General features: G+C 41.4%; 1 protein-coding gene across 1 annotated transcript in view; it reads left to right on the forward strand.

Annotated features, from left to right (window-relative positions):
- Nucleotides 1-291: 291 nt before the first annotated feature.
- RSPO2 (R-spondin 2) overlaps nt 292-26,867 on the forward strand; it is a 172,576-nt gene continuing 146,000 nt past the window's right edge. The window contains exon 1 of the mRNA XM_019974109.2: nt 292-1,496. Within this exon, the coding sequence (XP_019829668.2) occupies nt 1,403-1,496 (94 nt within the window). The 5' untranslated portion in view covers nt 292-1,402. The remainder of the gene's footprint in view (nt 1,497-26,867) is intronic.

Consider the following 26,867-nt stretch of genomic DNA (forward strand, 5'->3'; position numbering starts at 1 on the left):
GCTGAGGCTCAGGTTTAAACTCCGCTTTAGAAACAGCAGTCCCGGCTCAGAGCTCGGAAAGGAAGGTCTAGGAGAAGCCATCAGTCAGGTCTTCCCGCAGGAAGGTCGGCGCTGAGGTTGGAACCGGCCCTGGAGCACCAGAGCAGACGCCCTGGGGGTGAGGACAGCTGGGCTGTAGGGCTTGCACAGTCTAGGGGTACGCGTCCATCTCAGCCACTCTTCAGTTTAGCTCCCTACTCCAGGAAAGCGCAGAGGGGTCTCGCCTGGGGGTAGGCTCTCTGGAGGCTGTAAGCGCTCTTTAGGACCTCAGGGAAACCCGAGAGATTCTGGCTTTAGGACCCAGGAACTCCAAGGCAGCCCTGACTTAGTTGCCTTGGACCACAGCACCACCTACTTATAGAAGCATCCCAAGCCTGGGCCCTGCTGCATCTCCATCGGAAAGTGCGCTCGCCATCCCTTCGCCCTCCCAGGAGCGTTCTGTCTCCCACAGCTTGAAAGAGAGAAACCTTAGCTGAAAAGTGGCTGTGGAGAGAGCTCTGGAAACCGCACAATTGGATACGGATCCAGAGAGTGAGAGCGGGCGTGCCCCTCGCCTGAGGATCGCACTCACCGGCCGGGACGCAGCATCCCAGAGGCTGCGGTCCCGCCCGCCCAGCCGCGCTCCTGCTAGGCGCGGTCAGTCCGGAGGAACCTCCGCGCGCTTCGAACCCACCGCGGCCGCCCGTACCCCAGAGCTGCCACGCGCTCCCTGCGGGCCTCGGCAAACTTTTCCCCAGCCCACGTGCTAGCGAGGTGTCTCGCTTAGCGATCCCGGGATGGAGCGCCGCGCCTAGGCACGCCGCGCAGCCTGAGACGTGAGTGCTCACGGTAGGCGACCCGCGCCCGCCACCGTGGCCACAGCGCCTGGGTACCCCACTGCTGGGCCAGAGGACCTAAGAGCGAGCCTTTAACCTGCACCCTCGGGGACCGTGGAGGTCTTTTCTTTTCCCGAAGCGCCCGCGCAACGTCCCTTCCCCGGGGTCGGAGCCTGTAAGTCCGCAGAGGTTGCTAATTCACTGATTGTAATCACCTTGCTCTCCAAGTTGCCTGCAGCTGTGCGCTCCGGGTTAAGCCGCTCCGCGGCTCGCGCCAGGCAGTGAGTTCGCTTTCCCCCTCCCTTCCCTTCTTAAATTGGGACGCGTGAAAAGGCAGCTGCCTCCCTGGGCCTCTCTCCACCCGGCTTTTCCTCCTCGTCTCTCAGGTTCAAGGCGGAGAGATGCCGAACTGACCCGCGCGGCCCCCCTGGCTAGTGGAGGCTCCCCCCTCGGCGTCTTCCCCAGCAGCGCGGTCTGCGCCGGCTCCTCGGATGAGCCCTCCAGTTTCCCTACTTTGAGAGGCGTCTCTCCCCAGCCCGACCGCCCAGATGCAGTTTCGTCTTTTCTCCTTTGCCCTCATCATCCTGAACTGTATGGATTACAGCCACTGCCAAGGCAATCGATGGAGACGCAGCAAGAGAGGTGGGTTCTACTCTGCCGGAGCCGCGTGGGGTCGGGGGCGCCGGCGGCGGCACTCGCCCCCGGGCTCAGGTGGGCAGGGCCGTGCCCTCCACCCGGCCTTTGGGCTCCTCACTTTCCGGGCCCCGGGGCGCTGCCGAGAGCTCGGTCTTTTCTGTCTTCAGGAGGCGCGGCGAGCCGGGTGAGCCCGGCTTCCTGCGGGCGCTCCGGGCTGAGAGGTGCGGTCCGCACCCACGTTAGCTGTCGAGCTTCTACTTCTGAACTCTTCTCTATAGGTCTCTCTCTCTCTCTTTTTTTTAATCTGGCATCCTTTTTTTTCCTTATTATTTTTTGTCTTTTTCTCTTTTTAGTCCTCTCAACTATCTCCCCTGCTCTCATTTTTCTCTACCTTCGCCACCCACGTGCGCCCCAAACCCTGTCCCCAGATGGTTTTCGACCGGCCTACCTACAACTGTGTGTATGTGTATCTGTGCTGTGTCTGTGTCTGCGCGCGCGCGTGGGCCAGAAAGCACGAGCGAGAGGGCTGGGGAGGAGTACCAAGTCGTTGTGGAGGATCTGCATTTCCAGGAAAAGAGCAATACTGTCTTCCTCTGGACCTTAAGACGAGGTGGAAGGACTCACTGAACTTGGTACACTGAACAGCAGCTCGTGCGCAGGTTGTTTTGGGGGGAACGCTCGCTGGCAGAATGATACTTTGGGGACAGGCCCGAGTTTGCCCTCTGCGTTTACTTCCCTCACAAGCAGCTATTTCTGAGGTTCCTGGCCTCGGTGACACTCACGTGTGGCTTTTTAGCCGCCCCTCCCTCTCCATCACATATGTGCGCTGCCGGAAGGCCAGTGGAAACCTCCAGAACGGTTTCAGAGAGCTAGCTTCCCCGAAGATTTAGTGCGCCCGTGTTTTGAGTCCTGCTGCGGCTGCAGCTAATCTAACTTCATTTTAGGGGAAGGGCCGCTAAACACAATGAAGTCTCCTGAAGGATTTAAATACAAACCACAACACTCCCACCGCCAACACACACGCTCACCTTGCACTACTGCCTCACAGCAGCTCCCCAGAATTTATCCATCTTGGTCCAGCAATTTGGACTTCTGCGCAGTTAGAATTTGTCCTGAGGTTGACAGATTTGGATTTTTCTGGGATGTGAACGTCTCGCTCGACCTGTGATGTGGGTTGTTTCTGACTCGTTTTATGGACTCTCCAGTCCTGCATCCAGATTTTGGAGAGAGCTTTTTGCGCCTTTATTTTTTCAAAGCTTTTTAGGACGTCGTTAAGCTGTTCTCACCTAAACGCGGGGCTGAAGGTTGGCCGGCCTGAGGGCAGAGCCCAGGACAGCTGGTCGTGTGCGATTTCCGCCACCTCCGCTTTGCAATTGACACCATGGAGCTGTGCTTTAAAAGGACACCCCTTTCTCCAACCCCCGGTTCTCTTACTCTTGGTCTTTCATTTCTGACATTTCGAAAATGCTTATCTTCACAAGTTTTTCTGAATAAATACATTAGGGAGGAATTTCTTCCCAGAGGCTGTGAAAGTTTAATATTGTTATGTCTTGCAAAAGTCCCTTTCCATCTCCTTCACCTCCCTTTTCCTTTCTCCACCCCAGTATTTTCTTACCAGGTATCACTTGGTAGAGCTGGCAGGTTTTGATTACACTGTGGTCAAAGTGTTTGGAGAGGTTCCCCCCACCCTCCTCCTTATAAACAGAGGTTACAGTCTATTTGATTGAAAAGACTAGCATTCAACATACAGAAAGAGCTAAAACCCCTTGCCAAATTCTTGTTTATTAAATGACTTGCTAATTCAGCGATGTCTTTCTGATCCACACTGCTTGTTGCATTGTGGTTGAATGGGGAGGAATCGAGCTTGTTGCTCTAGTAGAACTTAACACATAGATGCTCTTTGGTGGAGCATGGCTTTACAGCACCCCTGCGGCCAGAAGCGATACTGCATGCTTTTATTTGCAGTGCCATCTCCAAAGTTCTGCCTATGCCTCCTTAAGGGTCTGATGCAAAACCTATTTGTTTCAAAGCTGCTTTAGCAAAATCTCAAGGCAATTACTGCTACATCCCCAAGTGCTGACCTTCAGGAACCCGATTCTAAAGTGTGCAGCTTTTGCCACTGTAGAAACTTGTGCCAGACAAACCTTTCAATTTAATAAATTTCAAATGCTTTCAAACTACATATAAACTAGTAAGGTTGTAAAGGAAAAAAAAATCAAAGTGTGTGTGTTTCACTTAACAGATGTCCCTTCCCAAATCTCAAGCTGCTGGCTAAAATAACTTCGGTCCTTAAAAGTGACCACACTATCTGTGCCAACAAAAGGCATACTGTGTTTTTAATTAAAAGTGGAACTACTTAAAGGGCTGGCTAGTCAGTGTAGGGTGATAGTAGCTTTTCTGCTTTGCAAGAAAGCTTAAGGATTGCATTGTGAGAGTATTGAAATGAATAGAGATCTAACTCAGGTTGTGTGAATTGTCCCTCTTCACAGGCTTAAGCTGGTTTTAATTGATCTCATGTCCGCTGATTGATCATACACCAATTGTTGCGCATACCAAACAATTGGCTTCCCAAAGGAGATTGATTTAAATTAGTTCCTTGGTGAATGCTTGAGTACTAGCCAAATCATGTCAGTAGTGACAGTTGACATGCTAGAGCCTATTGTGGTACCAACATTTCCCCTTTTCCCTTTGTTTTGGATGGTGGCAGCTAAGTATTACTTTCTAGGAAGAAAAGTGATTAGTACCATAAAAAAAAGGTGCTCTGGCTTAGAAGACCAGTTATTTTCTTGACTTTGTGCTGTGATGTCGGCAGCAGTGATATCAGGATTGGTTAGGCTAATGCCTGGGATCTGATTCTTTTCCTTTTTTTCATATTCCATCTGCAAATAATCAAACCTTCACTGTGGAGCATTCTCAGAACTCCTTTGGCATTATGTTTAGTCTGCTCTATGATCTCAGATGCTCTATAATATCATTTTCTTAATGAAATAAAATTCTTGGCAGAGATCAGATAATTTAGTCAGTTAAAATCAATTGCATCCAGTTTAGAATAGAGAGCAAATGTATCATTTAACTCTATGCTTTATTTCAAAATATGGCCAGAGGATTAGAGACTAGAATATCAGATAAAACTTAAGGGGAGACCATCATAAACAACACTAGCCACCTACGAGTCTTTTGTCTGCTTATTTAGAAAACAAAACCAGACAATAGAAATGCATTTGATAGTGACTGCTGGGGCCTGGCAGCAATATATTCGAAAGTAAGGCACAAACACAATAGTGTGGATGGATTTCTTATAGAGGGGAGACACATGCCAATGTTTTGAAAAGCTGATTGACAACTCGTGTTTTGTCTACGTGGTAACAGTCATAACTCATTGGCCCTCTCACTCTCCAGTCCCTTTTGAAATATAGTCATTATTAGCTACTGTTAACCCGTATAACCTGAATCTGTCTTGGGCCTCTTATGATTTATTTGCATGGTAAACTGGGTTATTCAATTTGTTTTATTTGGGGTGTTGGTTGTAAGTCACATTTCAGGCTGAATTACTGAAAGGTGGATAGATATCATGACTTTCTTATGGTATTCCTAGGACTTCTTGAGTTTAGTATGTAGTGATTTCGTTTTATATATCTTTTGTCCCAGTGATTTTTACCGGTCACAGATTTACCAGGGATTTATGAAGACTGCTTCATGAAACTCTTAAAAGCAGCAAGGCTCCCAGACATGTAATTGTGTTTCTGGTGGTCTGATGGTAGGGGGCGCGATATGACAAGTGTTTCCTGCCATAGGCTTTTCCCTACTGAAGCTTCAGCTTCTCCCTCCATAACTGCGCATTTTCCTATGATTAGACTTGGCTTCTTCCATGAAACAAATGTTTATCACAAATAGTGTGGTATGTTTCTGGCAACTTTGGTTAAAAAATAAAAAGACTCATGCTTTCTCTTAAAACTTGTAGCGCTAAATTAATTTGTATTTTTAAAAATTGAATGAAAAGATGTGGAGATATTTGCAAGTTTCACAAGTACTTTTAATGATAGCTTATTTCTCACAGTATTCTTTGAAAATAAAAATGGCACATGGAACATATTAACCTACTCTTAAAAGCTTCAAAATACATTTTGTATGCTTACTTTTCTAAGTTCCAGAGTGTTTCAGAAACGCTCGGTGTGATGTTTAACTTTGTAGCATAAATACATTCTTTCTTTTCTTCTGTTGTTAATGGGCTTTTCTTTCAACATAATTCTGAGTTTTTCTGGCTAGTATCTTACCAATGCACAGAGGTTAGAAAGTTGCCATGTCCCAACCAACATCTTACTCTGCTCCTGAAATTTGGAAGTGATTAAGAATAGGTGACATTTCGTCAGGCCTCCACTTAATTCTGGCTTTGTTAACTGTTTATAAATTCAGCCTGGGTAGAATCCAATGTTTGCAGAAATCACAAGTTGGAAATGACACTTCTAATTTCTTAATGAACAGCCGCCTCTTGATGTATTCGGAGACTAACTGGCCAGTTTATAGATTGTCCCGGCCACTTTTTATTCCTTTTCTCCCAACTGACTGCCGTTTGAACCTTTTTTTTTTTTTTTCTGGAAATAAGCACTCTTACACCTCGCAAGTTCAGGAAATAGATGACTGACAAATCATTTGACATAATACTTCAGAACCACCCTGCTAAAAGGAGGTAGTAAGCTCAAAATATTCTTTTTTCAAAATGTTGTGATGTTCGTTCCCCTCCCCCTCCATAATCTGCCACAGTCAAGGGTTGACCATTAGATAAAGAGTGTTGCATGTCATATTGGTAAGTTTTCACATTTTGAGCTGGAATGCATATGGAAGGCACTAATTAATAAAGTACATAAATAATATATAATCATATAGGGAAGGCATATCTATTACATGCTTATATGTGTGTGTATATGTAGGTGTGTGTGGAGTGGGGACAGTATGACCATGGATGGTTGGCTTTTTGCAACTAAAAAGGGCTTTTGCTCATCTTTCCCGTTTTTCATCTTGTTCTTAGGAGCAGGACAGGGGTCCGAAGAAAGCTGTGGTGAGGGGTTAAGGACTAGGAGAGGGAATGGGTAAGGACACAGTGTTCTTACTCTTTCCAAGGCCCACCCCTCCCTTGTCTTTCTCGCCTCTAGGACCTTTCTGTATGAGTAGCCCTCTTTTCAAGCATGCTGCTATCCCTCTTGCCCTGAAATTTCCTTCTTTCTCATATTTCTTTCCAGTCTTTTGCTTCACTTCAGCCCTTCTCTTGTCTTGCCTTATGATCCTCTTTCATTCACTCACTCTGCAATCTGTCACAACCTGGCTTCTACCTCTGTTTTATGGGAAGGATTTTCTTAGTGGTCATCCATGCTCAATACTCACCTCAATGCCAACCCTGCCTATGTCGTTCCGGTCTTCCCGTCACTAGGATGATCACTCCTTTCCAAGGTTGTTTTTTTCTTAGTGACACGGCACTCAGTTTTGCCTCCCATATTCTGTGCATTTTCCTTCTTTGGTCTCCTTATTCACAGCTGGAATATGCGGGTATTTCCTTACTTTTCTTCTTTCCCTTGGAGGATTTTATCCATCCCTGTATGCTCAACTGCTTTTTCCATGTAAAGTCCTTTAGCTCTATCCCCCATTTTTTTGAGCTTCAGGTTATATTACTTTCTGATTTCCCAGCTACTGCCGCATGGATAGATACTTCACACACCCTCATATGTGGATAGATTCCATTCCATGCACACTAAACTTGACAACACATTCTATGCGCTCTCCCAAATATGTTCCTCTGCTTGTGTTCCCTTTTCCTGTTCATGGGTTTCTGTGTGTTGAGGCTGGAAGCCTCACTACAGTCTTTGGCTTGCCTGTTGTCTCTATTATTGGTTTGTTCAGTCTTGGTAGGAGGCATCAGAAATGTTGCTTGTATCTACCCCACACTTTCCATCCCCAAAAGTATTTCCTAGATCAGATTCTCACTCACTCCTCATCTCTCATCATCCACTTCCTCCTCACTCCATCCTTTACAATGCTGCCACACTGAATTCTTCTCAATGTGATCCACAGATCTGAGCATGTTACTTCTTTGCTAATAAACCTCAAACCTCCCAGGTCTCCATATTGACCTAAGAATAAGTCCCAGCTTCTTTCACTTTACATTCAAGGGCGCTCCACCATCTGATCACAGCCTTTTTCTAATCTTCCACCACCATGAAAGTACTGTACGCTCAAGCTATACTAAATTATTTCGTTTTCAACCATACCATTGTGTGTTCATGCTTTTGTGTTGTTGAGCATGCGGTGGTGCCCAGCTAAATAAAATGTCACTGCCTCTGTGAAGCCTTCCTGGAATTTTCCCTAAAAGCTTGCTTAGCTTTTCATGCTACTCCTATGGGACTCTCATTTTACCTTTATTCTGATTATTTTGCCGTATTTGCCATCTTTTCTATATATGGAGCTCCTCTAGGGCAGAACATTCATCTTCAGTTCAGTTCAATCATTCAGTCATGTCCGACTCTTTGCGACCCCATGAATTGCAGCACGCCCAGGCCTCCCTGTCCATCACCAACTCCCGGAGTTCACTCAAACTCACATCCATCGAGTCGGTGATGCCATCCAGTCATCTCATCCTCTGTCGTCCCCTTCTCCTCCTGCCCCCAATCCCTCCCAGCAGCAGAGTCTTTTTCAATGAGTCAACTCTTCACATGAGGTGATTTTGGAGCCCCAAAAAATAAAGTCTGACACTGTTCCCACTGTTTTCCCATCTATTTGCCATGAAGTGATGGGACCAGATGCCATGATCTTAGTTTTCTGAATGTTGAGCTTTAAGCCAACTTTTTCACTCTCCTCTTTCACTTTCATCAAGAGGCTCTTTAGTTCCTCTTCACTTTCTGCCATAAGGGTGGTGTCATACTTCTCAAACCAGGCCAAATAGAGTGCTTCCTCCACAAGTTGTGCCTGAACAAAAAAGTCATTGAGACTTTGTTGTTTGCTCTTAAAATACTGCTAAAGACTTAATGAGAAATGTTTTTCTTTTTTGGGGGGTCAGCTTTCACCTTTTTATTTTGTCTTGGGTATAGCTGATTAACAGTGTTGTGATAGTTTCCGGTGAACAGTGAAGGGACTCAGCCGTACATATTCACATGTCCATTCTCCCCCAACTCCCCACCATCCAGGCTGCCACATGACATTGAGCAGAGTTCCCTGTGCTTTACAGTAGGTCCTTGTTGGTTATCCATTGAAAGTATAGCAGTGTGTACGTGTCCATCCCAGACTCCCTAACTGTCCCTTCCCCCAAGAAACTGTACCTTCGTTCTCTAAGTCTGTGAATCTTTTTGTTTTATAAGTTAATTTGTGTCATTTCTTCTTAGATTCCACATATCAGGGGTTTCATGCAATGTATCTCCTTCTCTGACTTTTTCACTCAGTATGACAATCTCTAGGTCCGTCCATGTTGCTGCAAACAGCATTAGAAATGATTTTTCTTTTAAATTCAAAGTTCTTTGCACATGGTTGAAGTTTGAATGAATAATTAGATAATAGATATAATTTCATTATTTACTGTTCTTTAGAGTTTAAAGATAAGCGATGCTGACATATGAAAGCGTCCCCAGTCTAGCCTTATTCTGAAGCCTCTGATGGTCCTCAGCATTTCACAGAATACACGAGTGCCCTTGTGTGTTCTCCTATAACTGTTTATTATGTGGATGATAGAGGATGAGTTGGGGCAGGGGAGGGGAAACTGGGAGTAACCTGTATCTAAAGGTACTTCTAGAAAAACAAACAAAAAATAAAAACAAATAAAAAAATTAGAAATAAATAAAAATACTTCTAAGGAAAGGGCCAAAAGGGATTTTCATTTCCAAACTCTTGGTCTGTATGAATAATTATTTAGACCAAAAAGAAAGTAGTTTTTATCTTCTTAAAAGGCAATCATATTAATAGCATAAATTAGTGCAGGCAGACATTCAATCTTATATTTATGACTTTAATATAGCTATGTAGACATACCTATGAGAGACAGATGTGTGTGTGTGCATGTGTGTGCGTGTGTGTATTACAACAAGTTTTGGTGTAGCTGTGAACAGACTACACAGTTTTTGTCCAGTGCCTACCAGGAGAACACAGACATTTTGCTGCCGTTTGAAGGAGGTGAGACTGGCTTGACTGATGAAGAAGCTGAGGTGCTTACTGAAATGTGTTATTTAAAAAACCAATAGTTAAGTGGAAGAGAGCTAGAACTAGAACCCAGCCCTCCTGAACTCACTGACTTTTCCTGAACAAAGTACACTTTAAACATAAGCATTCATTTTAAAAAAAGAAATCACCTTTGAAGTCATTCAGATATTCTTTGGACCCAGAGTCTCACTGAGCCTCTAAACTTGCCGCAACTCAATAATGCTAACATAACTGGCATTAAGGAACTTAAGGCTGAGGGGTGAAATAACTGAGGTTTAGGACCGTAACAGACCCTGATGCTGGGAAAGATTGAAAGCAGGAGGAGAAGGGGACAACAGAGGATGAGAGGGTTGGATGGCATCACCTATTCAATGGACATGAGTTTGAGCAAGCTCCAGGAGATAGTAAAGGTCAGGGAGGCCTGGTGTGCCGCAGTCCATGGGGTCAGAAAGAGTCGGAAATGACTGAACTGACTGACTGAAGATTATAGTGTGATCTGGTAAAAGCTTGCATGCTTGTGTTGCTAATTTTTTAAGTCCTCATTCTTGAATATTAATTATAGGAACTTTAATTTCCGGTACTCTAGTAGCCAGAACCAGAGAAGGCAATGGCACCTCACTCCAGTACTCTTGCATGGAAAATCCCGTGGGCGGAGGAGCCTGGTAGGCTGCAGTCCATGGGGTCACTAACAGTTGGACACAACTGAGCGACTTCACTTTCACTTTTCACTGTCATGCATTGGAGAAGGAAATGGCAACCCACTCTAGTGTTCTTGCCTGGAGAATCCCAGGGACGGGGGAGCCTGGTGGGCTGCTGTCTATGGGGTTGCTCAGAGTTGGACACGACTGAAGCGACTTAGCAGCAGCAGCAGTAGCCAGAACAATTATGTATGTGTCTCTGAGGGTGTGCTTGTGCATTTGTATGTAAATATGTGTGTTGTAGGTGTGTGTGTATGTGTATATATATAATATATACATATACACATTTATATCATGAAACCATCATATGATCAGAATAGCCAATCAAGGTTAGAGGAAAGCTAGTAAGTATTATTTTTACTCTTAAGAAACTATAATTTAGGTAGTTCTTCACCTTATCTAGTCATTTTGGGGAAAACCTTTACAATTAAAGCCATTTGATTTTTTCATTACCTGCTGAAAGATACTAAAAGCACTTATAAAACAACTGGCTCTGCACATTTCTTTTGAGCAAAGCTTCTTGGGGTCCAGAGATGGGGCCAGGGATTTTGTGAGTCTCCAAATATTTTCTTTCTTTTTTTTTTTTTTTGAGTGTAAAGAGAGATTCTAGAGCTTTCACTGCAGCCTTAAAGTGGCCATGGTTATCTTTCCTTAAAGAAGTTAAGAAGCATTGGTTAAAGAGATAGAAGTAGACTGTATTAATGAGCATGATGCCCGTTGGCTGCTTCAGATTCACATAGACATTTGTTTCCTAAAAGTTTATTTTCAGTGTGTGGGTTTCCAGCCATTTGCCATGTGTGTACTTCATAATATGAGGACACATTGGAAACACTACCTCAAGACTTATTGCAGTAAGTAATTACTTGGCTAATAATCCCTTTCTCAAAGGCAATAGTTGTTATATTGTCTCTATTCCCTAAAAAGTTTATAAAAGTACAAAATAAACAAAATAAGGGGCTCTGTTAAAACTTCTCGTATGGTCTAATTTTTATCTCGTTAACTAAACAGTAATATAAAGTTTTAGAAATCAGTGTTGCAATTTTCCAGCTGACGATGTGCAGTGCTGGCATTGATGGGATTTGTATGTATCACGCTGCCAGTTCACAGACCGGTCAGAACCAGGCAGAGCACTCTTGACTTCTGACCAAGCATGCTTTTACTAGATTTTTGCTGCTGGGTCACCCCACTTAGAATTTTCCTACTCTGATGGCCTTGGTCTCTTAACCTATCTATGGATTCAGCGATCCAACCAGCCACCAGCTTTTAAAATAGACCGATAGAGGGCGCACTTTGCATTCTTTTCCTCGTGCTTTGTTCTAGGTTTTGTGCTTGCCTTGCTCTCTCTGTCCAGTAGGTTCAGGTGGCAAACCTGTTCTACAATTTCCAGTAAGACTGATGCTGTGAAGAACTTGACTTCCTCATGGAGAGGAAGGGAAAAAGAATCATAAAGAGAGCTTTCAGTTTTACTGAAATGTCTGGTTTTGGTCCCTAGACTCCTTATGACAAGACCTTCTCACCAAAAGGCAAACTTAACCAACCTCACAATTTTAATGACTGTGAGGCAGATATTAAGCCTAGATAGAGATTGTGTTAACCTGGAAGTGCATTACAGCTTTTGTAACTACTTTGGAAAACATTAGTTTTTATTTTTTTAAAAAGAAGGTTTACCATAATCTACAAGCCTAAAAGTGTAAGCAGCTGGTAAAATTTGGAGTTGACCAAACAACTTCAAGTTAATACTTCTCAACTGTTTGTCAAATTCTGTAGTCTTTATGTAGAGACCCATTTCATTCAACAGATCTCTCACGTTGTAACCCTTTGAAAATGGTAAAAATTGTCTGACCTTCTCTTGAAAATCCAAAGTTTAATTTTTTTTCAGTTCTCTTTCTCCTTCATGTAATAGTCTGATAGAGAACTTAATTCTGTCCCCTTGTTGCTGATCACCTTCCATTTGTATTTTTTCTTTTTGTAATCTGTTTCATTTTGTAATGCCTTTTTCTTGTAGCCAAAAGCTAGCTTTTGAAATTCCTTGGCAGTCCAGTTGTTAGGGCTAGGAGACTAATTTGAAAAACCAAATGTTGTTTGATAGTGGACAGCGGTGGTTCCCAGAATCGTGATTAGTGGGTTGAGGTTAGTTTGGCTGCGGAGCGTGGGCAGCTATTCACACCACTCCCGGTGGTCAGTAAGTCATGTAGTGACTGATGTGATTCTTGACCGAATCTGTCAATGATGAAAGATTTCTCTGTCCCCTCTTTAAATAATACTATCCTGAAAATTGATCTAGGGCTGGGCAATTGTCCCTTGAAAATTGATTGTTTAAAGTTATGAATTTTGTGCGATTTAATTGTTCTTATGTAGAAGTGAAAGTAACTAGTTCTTCGCAGCTGCTGTGGGTGATCTCAGTGTGATTTTGACTCAAAAGTGACTCAATGTAAATAACTGTTCTAAAGACTTTGGCAAGCTTGGAGTCGTCATCTTTTTTGTTGTTGTTGCTGAATTCTGAGGGAGTTCTGAAGAAATGGGAGAGCCTGGACCTAGAGAGAGGAGGAAAGAGCAGAAATAGGATCAGTTCTTTCCAGGACTTGGGGCGTGTCATGTAGAGGCTATACCAGAGCATTCCTGCAAAGTGTGTTTCAATCCATTACCACTCTGTCAAATGTAATTTAAATAAAAGGATGTGATTCATTCTTTTGGGACTCAGGCAAAATGAAGGAGGCTCACAGGGAGGAAGAGTATGGGTTATATTTAAGAAACTATCCATTCATGTAAAAGACCCCTTCTTGATGCCCTGAATCATTGGAAATGGCCCTTCTCCAACAGTAGAGCATATCTTTTAAGGGTGTTGTCAAAACAGAGGCTGTACTGAGCATAGAGAAATGTTGGAGGGCCACTCACACTGTAAGAGCCATGATGAGCACACTTGTAATGCATGTGATGTCTAAGAGGTGTGTAAATAGAAATTTGTGCTGGCAATTATTTGGATTCAAATTATTATAAGACCTAACTCTGTCCTTCCTAAATAGAGGACACTAAACAAAATTCTTTAGATTCTGCATCTCATTCCTCTGAGTTATGATTCTAAGTTTCAATGATAAATATCATCCATGTTGAAGTTTAATCTGAATTCTCAAAAAGCAAAAGATATTTCTCAATTGGTACGTGACCATGATGTCAGTTTCGAGAACATTTCATTGTAAGACAGTCAGATTTCAATGCAGCTATAACCAGCATGGGTTTTACCATACCAATACTTTGCTTTCTTTAATGGGGTGACTAGACTGGAAGATAAAGAAGCATTTGACAAAAAATTTATTAATCATACTACTTTGCACTTATGAAAGCATACTAGGCTTAAAAATTCTTTTGGAACACAGAAATGCATGCATATTATGCAATATTAAGATTATGTTACTTGAATTACATTTGACAGAGTGGTGAGTAATGGATTGATACACACTGTTACAATAAAGGACCTCTCTTCAGTCTTGTTTGGAACAATATTTTCTTAATGATTTGGTTGAATACAGATAACATGTCAACCACAGTTTTGCATAATATGAAGTTGAAGAGGACATTAAATGTTGGTTGGTTACAAAAAGATCCTGATGGCTGGGAATAATAGCAGGAGGAACTTAGGAATAAAATCTTTTTTAAAAAGTTAGTGAATTTGACTCCATCAGGTCTCAGTTGTGGTACTCGAGATCTTCAGCTTTTAGCTGTGGCATGCAGGATCTCAACTTAGGTTCAGCAGGTGGGATCTAGTTCTCTGAGAAGGGGATCAAATCTGGGCCCCCTGCATTGGGAACACAGAGTCTTAGCCACTGGACCACCAAGGGAGTCCCTGAATGAAATCTTAACAAGAAAAATACAGAGTTTAGATCTTAAGTTGAAGAAATCGACTATGGAAGAAAAGGATGTGGGAGAGAAGGGGTTATCGTTCATTTTTGACTGATCCTGAGGTGACAGTGGCGTATAGTAATGATATAGTTGCAAAAACGAGTTGGTTGCATTAAGAGAAATGTTTACCTACATTAAAGAACGAGGTAGGTGAAGGTCCTCAGCGCACACCAGTGTCCTCTAGATGGCACTACTTTCAGAGTTGGCAGCACATGTTATAATACTGCATTGATTTCCTAGGGCTCCTGTAGCAAAGTACCACAAACTAGGTAACTTAAAAAGCAAAAATTAATTTTCTTACAGTTCTAGAAGCTAGAAGCACGGTATTAAGGTGTCAGCAGGTCTATGCCCACTTTGAGACAACAGAGGAGGACACTTCCTTGCCTCTTCTGGCTTCTAGGAGCCTTAGATATTCCTTAGTTTGCGGCGGCCTAACTCCAATCACTTCCTTCATCTTCACAAGGCTGTCATCCCTCTGTGTTTGGTTTCTCATCTCTTCTTACAACAATACCATTTATGTTGGAGGATACCCCATATTCTCTTAATTACAGCCGCAAAGATAATATTTCAAAATAAACTCACATTCACGGGTACTGAGGTATATGGCTTCAGCATATATTTTAGCGAGTACCACACAACCAATAGGTCCTAAACTGTGTCAGACCTTTTAGGTTCTTTAAATCCTCATTTTCAAAACTCTGAAATAAGTATTATTAATTATACCATAACAAGAGTATTAAAAGATAAAGTATTGGCAATAGAGGTATAATATTAATAACTAGAGTTGAGACCACTGTATGTAGACTGTGTACTACATGTAAAGCGTGATATTAATGACACCTCTGGACTTGTGCACACAGTGGCCCTGGGCGTGGGGATGCTTTAGACATGGTTTATAAGTGTATAGGTTTTGAAATGGGACCCGCAAATTCCTTTTTGCCGCTAAAATTCCATGAAATTGCATAAATCCATCTGAGTGTGTTGATTTACATTTTCAAATAAATACATGAATCAAATTGACTTCTTGTTCAGCTAAAACTGAGAAAGAACGTGAAAGGTCGCTCAGTTGTGTCTGAGTCTTTGTGACCCCTTGGACTGTAGCCCACCAGGCTCCTCCATCCATGGGATTCTCCAGGCAAGAATACTGGAGTGGGTTGTCATTTCCTTCTCCAGGGGGTCTTCCTGACCGAAGGATTGAACCCAGGTCTCCTGCATTGCACAGAGATGCTTTTCCCTCTGAGCCACCAGGGAAGCCAAAAAAACCCTGAGAATTCTCTTCAACTGCCTTCTTTTTGAAATTTACAGAACTCCAGGAGCTGTTAGCCTCCTTTATGAAGTAATGTTTTCAATTACTCAAGTATCAACATGGTCAACATGCTTCTGGTATTAGAGGTATCTTAAATTAGTTCCCTCTGATTTTGAGTAGTATCTAGGAGTACTTGAGTACTAGGAGTACTAGGAGTACTTTGAGTAGGAGCTTCCCAGGTGGTGCTAGTGGTAAAGAACCTGCCTGCCAGTGCAGGAGACACAAGACATGAGGGTTCAGTCCCTGGGTCGGGAAGATCCCCTGGAACAGGAAGTGGCAACCACTCCAGTATTCTTGGCTGAGAAGTCCCGTGGATCGAGGAGCCTGGTAGGTTACAGTCCATGGAGCTGCAAAGAGTGGAACATGACTAAGCAACTGAGCACACACACGGGAGCTGGATCTGTTCATACTTGTGTGCTCTAGATAAAGGGCTAGGAGGAACATACTTAAATGTTCTCACATTTTGAATGTGATAAGTTTTAAACATACACAAAAGCAGAGAGGGTGGCATAATGACTGCCTGTCACCCAGGTTGAACAAACATTGAGATTTCATCACACTGGTTTCATCTATTCTTCATATCCTTAAGTTTTTATTGCTGTGTTATAAAGCAAATCTTAGATATTACACCGTTTTACCTTATTTCTGTATGCATTTCTTACAAATACGAACATTTTCTTAGCAAACCATGATGTTATTAACGTACTTGACTAAATTTCTTATTCCTTGGTAACACCTCATAATCAGAATGTCATCAAGCTTCATCAGTTGCCCTGGCAATGTCTTTATACAGCTGATATGCATGAATCGGCATTGACATAACACCCACTCACTGTACTTGGTATGTTCCTCAAGTTCCTTTGATTCTAGAGCAGTACTTTCTTCCCACTTAGTTTTCCATATCACTGACTTACCAAAAAGATCAGGTCTGTTTTCTACAGAACATCTGACATTTCAAATTTTTCCTTTCGCTCCCTTGTGGGGGTAATTTGACATCCTCTATCTGCCATGTTTTTGTAATCTAGAAGTTCTCCTTGAAGGTTTAATTACAGTCAGGCTCAACTCTTTCGACTAGAATGCTTACAGCTGCTGCTGTGGACCTCATATTATAATATGTCAGAAGCACACAACATCCCATGCTTAGTGATGCTAAGGTTAACCAGTAGCTTCATGTGGTAACAGCCCGATTCTTCCATACTGAGGTTCCTATTAACTTTTCATGTAATAGTTTCTCCCATTGATCTTTGTGTGAATTATCAATTACTTTAGGGGTTGTAAAATGGCTTTTTTGTTTGTTTTCTACTTTTATTCCTTCCACAATTATTGCGTGAAATTCAATAGAAAGAACTGTTCCTTTTCAACCATAGTTATTTTGTTAACTATGAAACAGTTCTTAGAGCAGGCAGTACTTAATTCTTCCTCTTTAATTGCAGAGTAATGTTCAGAGTAAGGAGTCGATGCCTGTTTGACTGGCCAGTGGGTCAGCTTTGATTTGTGTAGAGCCATGGCCTGTCGGATGGGGGAGGTGAAGTCTTCCAGTAGTTTCTGCTTACTTGAAACATTAGGGCTGGATGACATTAAAAAAAAAAAAGCACCTCTTTTTTGGCTTCTGCTAACAGAAATGAAATGCAAGCCTTCTGCAAACCTGAATTCTATTAGACATCTCCTGATAATGTTCTCTGTTAACAGCTTTCAGAGAAGGTAGTGAGTGAACATACAGTAGCATCAGCCTAGTGTAATCTGACACTCATTGGGTAGAAAAACAGTACTTTGTGCTACTTAAACATTCGCTGGAAGGCTTAGGGAGGAGAGGAAGGAAAGTATTTGAGGAGATCAACTGGATATTGTAGAATAGAAGTAATGTCACCTGAGAAGGATTAAAGTTTGCTCAAAGGTTGCCCTGAATGGCTGCATGCCGCTTAGAATGGGCGCCCCACGCCCATCGGCGGCTAAGTTTTAGCTGTGCAGTCTTTAACTTGAAGGTATGTGAAGGAAGGATCTAGAGATTGTCTTCAGCACTTAAGTGGCAGTAAAAGTTGTAGGAAAACAATTCCTCCTACTTATTAGCTGCAGCTATTTCTCGATAATTACAGAAGTCTTTCCTTTATCCATTTAAAAACCTACCTCGTTGCTACGAATTAAGTTACCATTGGTATCATTTTTGTATTACCTGTTGAAAAATACTATAGTATCTACATTTCCTAATTTTATTTAGTGAAATTGAAGATTTACTCCCACAAATGTCTATTGGGAAGAGTAGATATGAGCATGCTAAAAAGTTTTTTGAATATAAATATAAACACATTTAGAGCGTGGCTAGCAAGACAACTTGGTAGGTATGTGGTTTTCTTAGAAGTAAAGTGCCTTCACAGTGTTAAGAGAACAGAAAGTGTTATGAGCTGAAGAAACTGGTTATATTGACAGTCAGGGAAACAGAACTGGCAAGGTGCTTCACTTCAATCTGTGTAAAGCAGGAAAAAATGAGCTATATCCACTAATTAGGGCCAGTAGTTCATGTCCCATTTTCTTCACTTGATTTGCAATTTATTTTGGTACGAAATCCCCATCTTGTTGAGATATTTAGGTGTTTTGTCTTGGAAGCAAGTGGTAAAGACTTTATACTATGTTCATGTAAGTCATTCATTTAAAAACCACTAACTGCAGAGTTTATTATGGATATAGTTCCAACATTAATTTTTTAATGGAAATATGGAAAATAGAGAATAAAACAACAAGGAAAACAAAGCTACCAGTCATCTTTCCACTTAGCAGTAATCACTGTTTAACATTTTGATTTTTCTCCTTCAAGATATTTCCTCACCTTGTACATAAATAAAAGGTTTTCAAATTTAATACATCAAGTACACAATTGTAATTATTTTAATGATATGTTTATTTCATAAGTCATTGTTCATCATGACATTTTATTTATTTTTAAATTAATTAACTTTAATTGGAGGGTAATTGCTTTACAATATTATGGTGGTTTTGCCTTGTATTGACATGAATCAGCCACAGGTGTACATGTGTCCCCCATCCTGAACCTCCCTCCTGCCTTCCTCCCCACACCATCCCTCTGGGTTGTCCCAGAGAACCGGCTTTGGGTGCCCTGCTTCATGCACTGAACTTGCATTGGTCATCTGTTTTACATATGGTAACATACATGTTTCAATGCTATTCCATCATGACATTTTAAAATACATTTCCTTATAATTAGACAGTTAAACAACTTAAGTTTTCTGTGTTAGTAATGCTACTGTGAACATCTTTGTTCGTCTTTTTCCGCATCTTTTTTCCTTGGGAGTCATTCACAGAATAAGATATAACAATTCTTTAACCATGGCATTTATCGAGCACGTACTATGTGCCAGTCACAGATCTTCATGCTGCATGTCATCTTATTTAATCCTCAAATGACCTTGTGAGGTAGGCTCTATTTTTCTCTCCATTTTACAAAGGAAGAGTTGGAGGAACAGGGGAGGAAATAATTTGCCCAAAGGTGTAGCACTCACTAATAGAGCTGGCATCAGTCTAGGGATTTTGACTCAGCCATGCCCTTAACCACAAGATGGAAAGGTGAAGCTTGTGATCTTATTGCCAGTTGTTCTCCAGGATATGATACTGATTCTTATTCTGTAGACGGGAGATGGTGTGCACCCTGCCTTGAGCCTTCTATACTCTATTTTTAAAAAACGTCTTGTTGGCAATACTATAAAGCAATTATCCTTCAATTAAAAAATAATTTTAAAAAATCTTGTTGGATTATTCCTACAACTGAGAATAGAAAGAAACATCTCCCTTACTCTCAAGAAGCTCACTATTTAGAATAGACAAAACATTTTCTTTCATTCCCCCTGGCTTCATATAACATTAATATCCACTTAGTTGCATACACTTTTATTTTCTTCTCAGCAATGCTTATGATTTCTTTACTCCGCTCCAGTATATTTTGAATCCTTCTTCTGTATCTTTTGCCGCTTGTTAGACTGTCAATCTTGGTATGCCACTTGCTATCACCATCTCTCTCCCGAACCACACGTGTGTCCTTCCAGTTCCTCTCCCAGTGATCCATTCACCACAGGCAGTCGGAGCAATTGCTTGTAAAACAAAAGTCGGAGCATCTGATTCTGCCATAGAAATGCTTCAGTGCATTTCCGTTGTATTTGAAATAAAACCCAAATTCGACTCAGCTGGAAAGTCTATGTGTGAGCTGGTCACTTTTTATTTCTCCAGCTCTCTGTTTGTTATCTCAGTCTGGTCGGACTCTTCCTGTTTCTCAGACACCATCAACTGGTTCCTGACTTGGGACCTTGCATTTGCTAGGTCTGACTAACAAGTTCTTTTCTCATCCTCTTCGTGACAAATTCCTTTCTAGTAACTGTTTCTAAAACAGCGTGGTTATCTATTTTCTGCAGTTAAACCAACAGGGCCAGGATACAGTGAGGCAAGAGGGGTGCCCACACATGGATCCAAAGAGTGTACTGAGACTGAGAGAGAGCGACTTTCAGCGTCTCCTGTCAGAGCCTTGCTCACCTCACTTGAGTCCCAGCCCTCTCTGTTATATCAGCTATTTATTTCTTAAACACAGTAGAATTTTCTTTGCTCCTGTGGCAGTGAACACTCCACATTCATAATTTGTTTCTTCTGCCTCTTGGGCGTCCGTAGCTAGACTATATTTTCCAGCTTCCTTTGGAGTTGGGTGTGGCCGTGGCCTCAGTTTGTCCTGGAAAGTGCGCAGAAGAGATGTTCTTCCTGCCTCTGGACTTGTTTCCCAAGCCTCCTGCCAGAAGGGTGCTCTTTCTCATCTTGAGTTGGCCAACTTGGTGCAGAGGACCCAGCCCCCTTCTCTGAGCCCGCAGGGGTGGCGGGACTACCAGGCGCATGGAGCTTAGGTCCTTGAGTGACCCCCTGTGAATCTCTCTACTGCACATCTGCACCCAACCCCGTGTCAGCGAGAAACAAACTCCTTTTGTGTTAAAGCCACCAAGACTCTGACATTTGACACAATGTGGATGAATCTGGAGGGTATTATGCTAAGTGAAATAATCAGCCAGAGACAAAGACTGCCTGGTAGCAGTTATATGTGGAATCAAAAGAAAAATTCAGGTTCATAGGAACAGAGTACAAAAGTGGATGCCAGGGGCTGAGGAGTGTGGGAAATAGGGAGAGGTTGGTAAAGGGTTCAAACTTTCGGCTATAAGATGAATAAGACCCAGAGGGCTGGGATAGGGGAGGGGAGGGAGGCTCACAAGGAAGGGGATATATGCCTAGTTATGGATGATTTGAGTTGTACTGCAGAAACCAACACAGCATTGTAAAAATTTTTTTTAAAGAACTAAATATGAAAAAAAAAAAAGAAGATGTTCTAAGGGGATAATGTATAATGTGACTATAGTTGGTAACACTGTACTGTTACTGAGATTTCCTAGAACTTAAATAGTCTCACCAAAAAAAAAAGTAAATGTGAGATGTGTAAATTAAATATGTTAATTAACTTGATTGGGGGAATCCTTTCACACTGTATACATATATCAAAACATCACATTGTATACTTTATATTACAAATTTGTCGATTATACTTTAAGCTGGAAAAAACCAAACCAAGAAAAAGGGAGGGGCTAGCTTCTTGCCTTAACTGATACAAGCTCCCTTACTCACACAGGAGCTTTTGAAGCATGCTCCAAATTATGGTGACCTTATTCACATTGTATCAGTAGTACCCAGTACAGTGCTTAGGCTGTGGGTATCAAAGAAATGTTTTTTGAACAAATAAATGCAGACTATCAGTAGCAGTATACAAGAAATTCAGGACAGAATGCTGAAAGGAGAATACAGATGGGAAACATCTTCTGGGTTCACAGGGGGAGGAATGGATGATGCTCTAGGAAAAGATCTCATGGAATCTTAAACATAAGAGTCACAATTTATAAAGTGGTCCTTATATTTCTTAGTCATAGGGATTTTGGAAACTTAAATGTACAGCACAGTGCGCTCACATAAAAACTATAAAATTTAACAACAGCTTACTATATCTAATCATTTTTACATAAACAATTTAATATTACATAATTTATGTAATTTTTATATGTTTCATTTAGTATAACTGGAAAATATTGAAAATTTCTTGTCTTTATTTCTTACTGATTATACCTGATGGCTCAGATGGTAAAGAATCTGCCTGCAATGCAGGAGACCTGGGTTTGATCCCTGGGTCAGGATGATCCCTGGAGAAGGGATTAGCTAGGCACTCCAATATTCATGCCTGGAAAATCCCATGGACAGAGAAGCCTGGTGGGATACAGTCCATGGGGTCGCAAAGAGTTAGGCATGACTGAGGAGCTAACACTTTCACTTTTCGTGCCCAGTATATATTTGAACTTTTGGGAATTTAAAATGCAACAGAGAAGGAATGTCTGCTTTTATTATGGATACAGGGAAATTCCTTAATGTTAAAGGTTCAGTGGATTATTTTGCTTGCCTTGTGATAAACATCAGTTTAGGGTTAGGATCTGGTGGCATTCCTTGCAGAAATATCTATAGACTCTGGGGAAGGGCATTGTGTTGCATTGTACTGTTGATAACGGGAAGGATTTTTGGTCAAGATTAAGGGTTTCTTTAAACCCTTTTAAGAAGAGAATGTGTTTTTATTTTCTGGGAAGTCTTGAGATTGTGGATGTGAAGGAGGGCAGGTAAGAGGAGAGTGATGATTGCTGCTAATGAAGTTTCCAGGCAGGCAGTGGGGATGGAAGGAGTTTTGTACCACTTGCTGTGGACACCTTACCACCAAGAAGCCCACCCTGCGAGCCCCTGAGTACAGGATAAACTGATGGCAGTAAATGGCTTAGGATTTATGATCCATTAGAAGATTCTGGTATAAGGCTCTGTACCAGAGTTAAGACCATTGTTTCATTGCTAAGAAGTCATGTCTGACTCTTGTGACCCCATGGACTGTAGCCTGCCAGGCTTCTTTGTCCATGGGATTCTCCAGGCAAGAATACTGAAGTGGGTTACCATTTCCTTCTCCAGGGGATCTTCCCAACCTAGGGATTGAACCTGTCTGCATTGCAGGCAAATCCTTTACTGCTGAGCCACTAGGGAAGCCCCTAATTAAGACTAGGATATATAAAATCTGAGGCTTTTATTCCTACTTTTATTCTAAAGTCACTGGTAAGTCACACTCTCTGGTGGGAATGGCTGTGAAGGGCTCTCTGCCCTACCTGAATTAGCCCTGACAAGTAACTCTTCACTGCTGCTGCTGCTGCTGCTAAGTCGCTTCAGTCATGTCCAACTCTGTGCGACCCCATAGATGGCAGCCCACCAGGTTCCCCCGTCCCTGGGATTCTCCAGGCAAGAATACTGGAGTGGGTTGCCATTTCCTTCCCCAATGCATTAAAGTGAAAAGTGAAAGTGAAGTCGCTCAGTCGTGTCCAACTCTTAGGGACCTCATGGACTGCAGCCTACCAGGCTCCTCCGTCCATGGGATTTTCCAGGCAAGAGTACTGGAGTGGGGTGCCATTGCCTTCTCCTAGCTCTGCCACAAACTGTGTGTGTAAGAGACAGACCTTAAATTTACCTTTTGACCAGACATCTTGCCTATTTAAAATACAAGATTTAGACTAAATAGTCCCCAGAATCTTTTCAACAATAAAATTCATTTTTCTATTTTTCCTTTGGTCCAAATTTTTGCACTTGCAGTTCTTCCATTTCTTAATTACCTTGTAACATCAATCATATTTCATGTCTCTCTACCTCAGTGTTGCTGTTTGTAAAGAGGAGGAAATGGGAGTTACCTAGCTGATGATTTTGTTGTAAGAATTAGAGGGTCCCTGTCGACCCCTTGGAGAAGAGCCTGGCAGTAAGCAGTGACCCCTTGCTGCTGCTGGTTATGTTTCCTCCTTGCTTACTCGATGCGTCTTTGCTCATATTTGCTCCCATCCTAGGTCTCTAACAAATTCTCCATTCATGGTTTTGAAAAACTCCCTGAAATGATGTCTTTTAAAAATTCATTCTAGATACTAAGAAAGAATTAATAAAACACCTTTGGCTAGCTATGACCAAAAAATAAAATAATAAAAATTCATTCTAATGAATTTTTAAGGAATACATTCCTGTTGGAAGTTTGTTCAGAATCATAAGTTTAAATTTCTCAAAGGAAGGAGCTTTTTCTTTTAAACTGACAGATTTTGGTGACGAACAGAAAATGTACATGGCTTAGAGATACCAAATGTGAGCTAAAGTGCAAAGGTCACCTTTCAAAATGTAACGAGTTCAGAGAAACTCCTTAATCTAGAACCCTAAGTCAGCATGTGGTTTATTTGCTGGCTTTCTGTATGATCTCGATACTGCTTGATCCAGTTTATATAAATAGTTTTTTCAATTTGAAAATGAGTCACATTTGAAATACTTCCCCAGCTGAAAAAGCTAAAATTTTCCTTCTTTATATTAACAGAACTTTTACTTTTTAAAAGGTATACATAAGCATGCACATTTTAACATGTACATTTTTTTAATTTTTTAACATTTTTTTTTAAATTTTATGTACATTTCTTTAGTTTGATAAAGGTTACCAAAGAACATGGAAATGCCCAGGAAAATACTTACAGAAAAAAAATTTAATCGACTGACTTAACCTTGGGTGTGTATGTAATTTTTAAAAAAGCTTTTTGTTGAGACGTAATTGACATGTGAGGAGTTGTACTTGGGGAGAAGTATGTTGTGAAACCATCAAGGCCATAAAGATACACATCATCTCCCAAAGTTCCCTCCCATCTGTATCATTATTATTATTTTGTGATAAGAGCACTTAGCATAAGATCTATCCTCTTAGTGAACTGTTAAGCATAGGATGCAGGGCTGTTAGATATAACTACTGTGCTGACGATAGGTTTCCGGAGCTTGCTGATGTGCCTGTGATTTGAATTCTTTGGAGACAGTTTAGTAGAAAACCACTGGCTTAAGAGTCAGGAGTCCTGGGTTAGAGTTCCAGTGCAGTGTCAGCTCTCACCACGACTATAGTCCTTGAATCTTTTTGGGCCTTGTGTTCAAAGACTGAATTTGAGTTCGTAAATGTTCTTCCACCTTTTGTCTCTAAAGACTTAACTCCCTATTAAGACTTAACTCCCTGTCTGTCTTCATTTACTGGGATAATATTCAAATTTACTTAGTTCATCTGTTCCACTTGTCCTTTCAAAAGTTCTAATAAGGGACTTCCCAAGCACTGGGGCGGGGGGGTTGGGGGGGAGGTTGTGCAGTGGTTAAGACGTTGCTTTTCCAATGCAAGGGGTACAGGTTTGACCCTGGTCAGGGAGCTAAGATCACACGTGCCTCATGGCCCAAAAAACAAAACATAAAACAGAAGCAATACTGTAACAAATTCAATAAAGACTTTAAACATGATCCACATAAAAAAATCTTGGAAATAAAAACAAAATTTAAAAAGATATCAGACATATTAAAAACAAGTCCTGATGAGATCAGGACTCTTCTGTACCAGTCTTGAAACATTCATGCGTTTTCTCTGTGCTTTGCTATCTAAATTGACAAGGTGTTCAGGCAACAGCTAGTAAGTATTTAAAAATTTTCTTTTAAATCATTTGACATCTCTTAGTACTCATACTTTCTGTCCAGTGAAAGAAGCCACTTCAAAAGAAAACTTGTTTCTTTGCAGGTTTTTTTTTTTTTTCCTGCTGATGGAGCCCTTCAACCCAAATCTCAACTGGGCAGAATTTGGAGTCCTGATTTTTGCTCCCACACCCAAAAACTGCTTTTGCAGTGCTCACTCTCAACTTGTTGACTGCCAGTGAGACAAGTCACAGCATCTATTTTAGTATTTAGATGAGCTTAAAAAAATCAACTACCAGTTTTGATTCTCTCCTTTCACATTTCAATGAGTTTTCTTTTTCTTCACCAAGCTTATTCTTGGCGGCATAGTGGTGCAGTGGGGCTGGTGATGCTTGCTCGTTGCTGAAAGCCCCGAGGCCTTCTTCAGCTCTTGCACACATCCCTCCATGTGGTTTTGATTTTATGGTGTAAGAGGGTACTTCACTTCTGATTCATTTGTGGTATGTTGCTGTAGCTGTTACTGTAATTAATCTCCCAGCAAGAAATCTGAAGGTTCAAGTCAGTAAAAAGGAACACTGGACAAAGCAGCAGAGCATCAGTTTGTTTTTTTTTTTTTTTTAGGTGATTCTTCCATTCTTGGAGATGTAGATAACGTACTCTCCTCCCTGATCTCATAGACTGTATGTGCTGCTGGCCCCCTCTCCAGCCGCAGAGGGTGATGAGATGGGAACTGGTGATCAGCCCAGCCAGGTTTCAGGTCCTGTTTAACACAGACCAGGGAGTGGCAGCATTTTCCCCTGGAGCTTGTTTTATTCATGCTTGCAATTTATTTCTTTGTTTTGTTCATTCCAAATGAGATGTTATTAATTCTGCCTTATAGCTTTTGTTACTTGAAAAATATATTTTTCACTTTTAATTTTGATAAACTGGAAATAATCAGAAACATAGGAATAGTAAAATAAACATCTCCATATCCACAGACAAAAATAAAGTTACCGTTTTGTTATCTCTGCTTCATGATTTCTGTATATACATATTTTTGTTACTAATTTTTAATAGATAAATGGAGCTGTTTAGTTCCATGCTCTGAAAGAAGTGACGAATTACCCAAAAGGATGGATCTTACTCTTGCATAAACTCTTCTTAAATTTAAGCATTTTTCTGATTAACTGATCTATACCTTAAGTCCAAAATCTTAAGAAAGCAAACATTCTAGCACTTAAATATGTATAAGTAAAAGGCAATTTGTTTTCATTGGAAAGCCTTTTTTTCTGGCCTGTGGAAATTGTTTGAAAATGCAATAGATTTAAAACAAATATATCCTGGAAACACAAGTGGTTTGGAGGGTTCTGAAGGTTTCCCAATGCTGACTAACTGTAGTAGAAAAAGAGCAGTGAGTGGTCTAGTGTTTTCTTTTTTATTCTGAGATTATGGAATTATGTACCAGATAGATGTTTAAAAAAACTTTATAATTACCAGCTTGGGGTAAAAAAATGTGAATAGGATGAGTTTTATGGTTCTTTCTAAACGTTAGGATTTTAAAGGTACAGCAGAGAATAAGTCCGTCCAGAAAGCCAAGGTTCCAAGTAAATGAAAATGATTAAGTGTTGGAACTTAGAAAAATCGACGTCCTTCTTTCTATTTTCCTGACTCTAGTAGATTTTCTGTAATTTCACGGTTTGTTTGTGGCTGTTATTTCTAAGTTTAACTATTGGGTTATCATGAAGCCTAGTGTGGGAT

Source organism: Bos indicus, chromosome 14, assembly GCF_029378745.1.
Source record: "Bos indicus isolate NIAB-ARS_2022 breed Sahiwal x Tharparkar chromosome 14, NIAB-ARS_B.indTharparkar_mat_pri_1.0, whole genome shotgun sequence".
NCBI lineage: Eukaryota > Metazoa > Chordata > Mammalia > Artiodactyla > Bovidae > Bos > Bos indicus.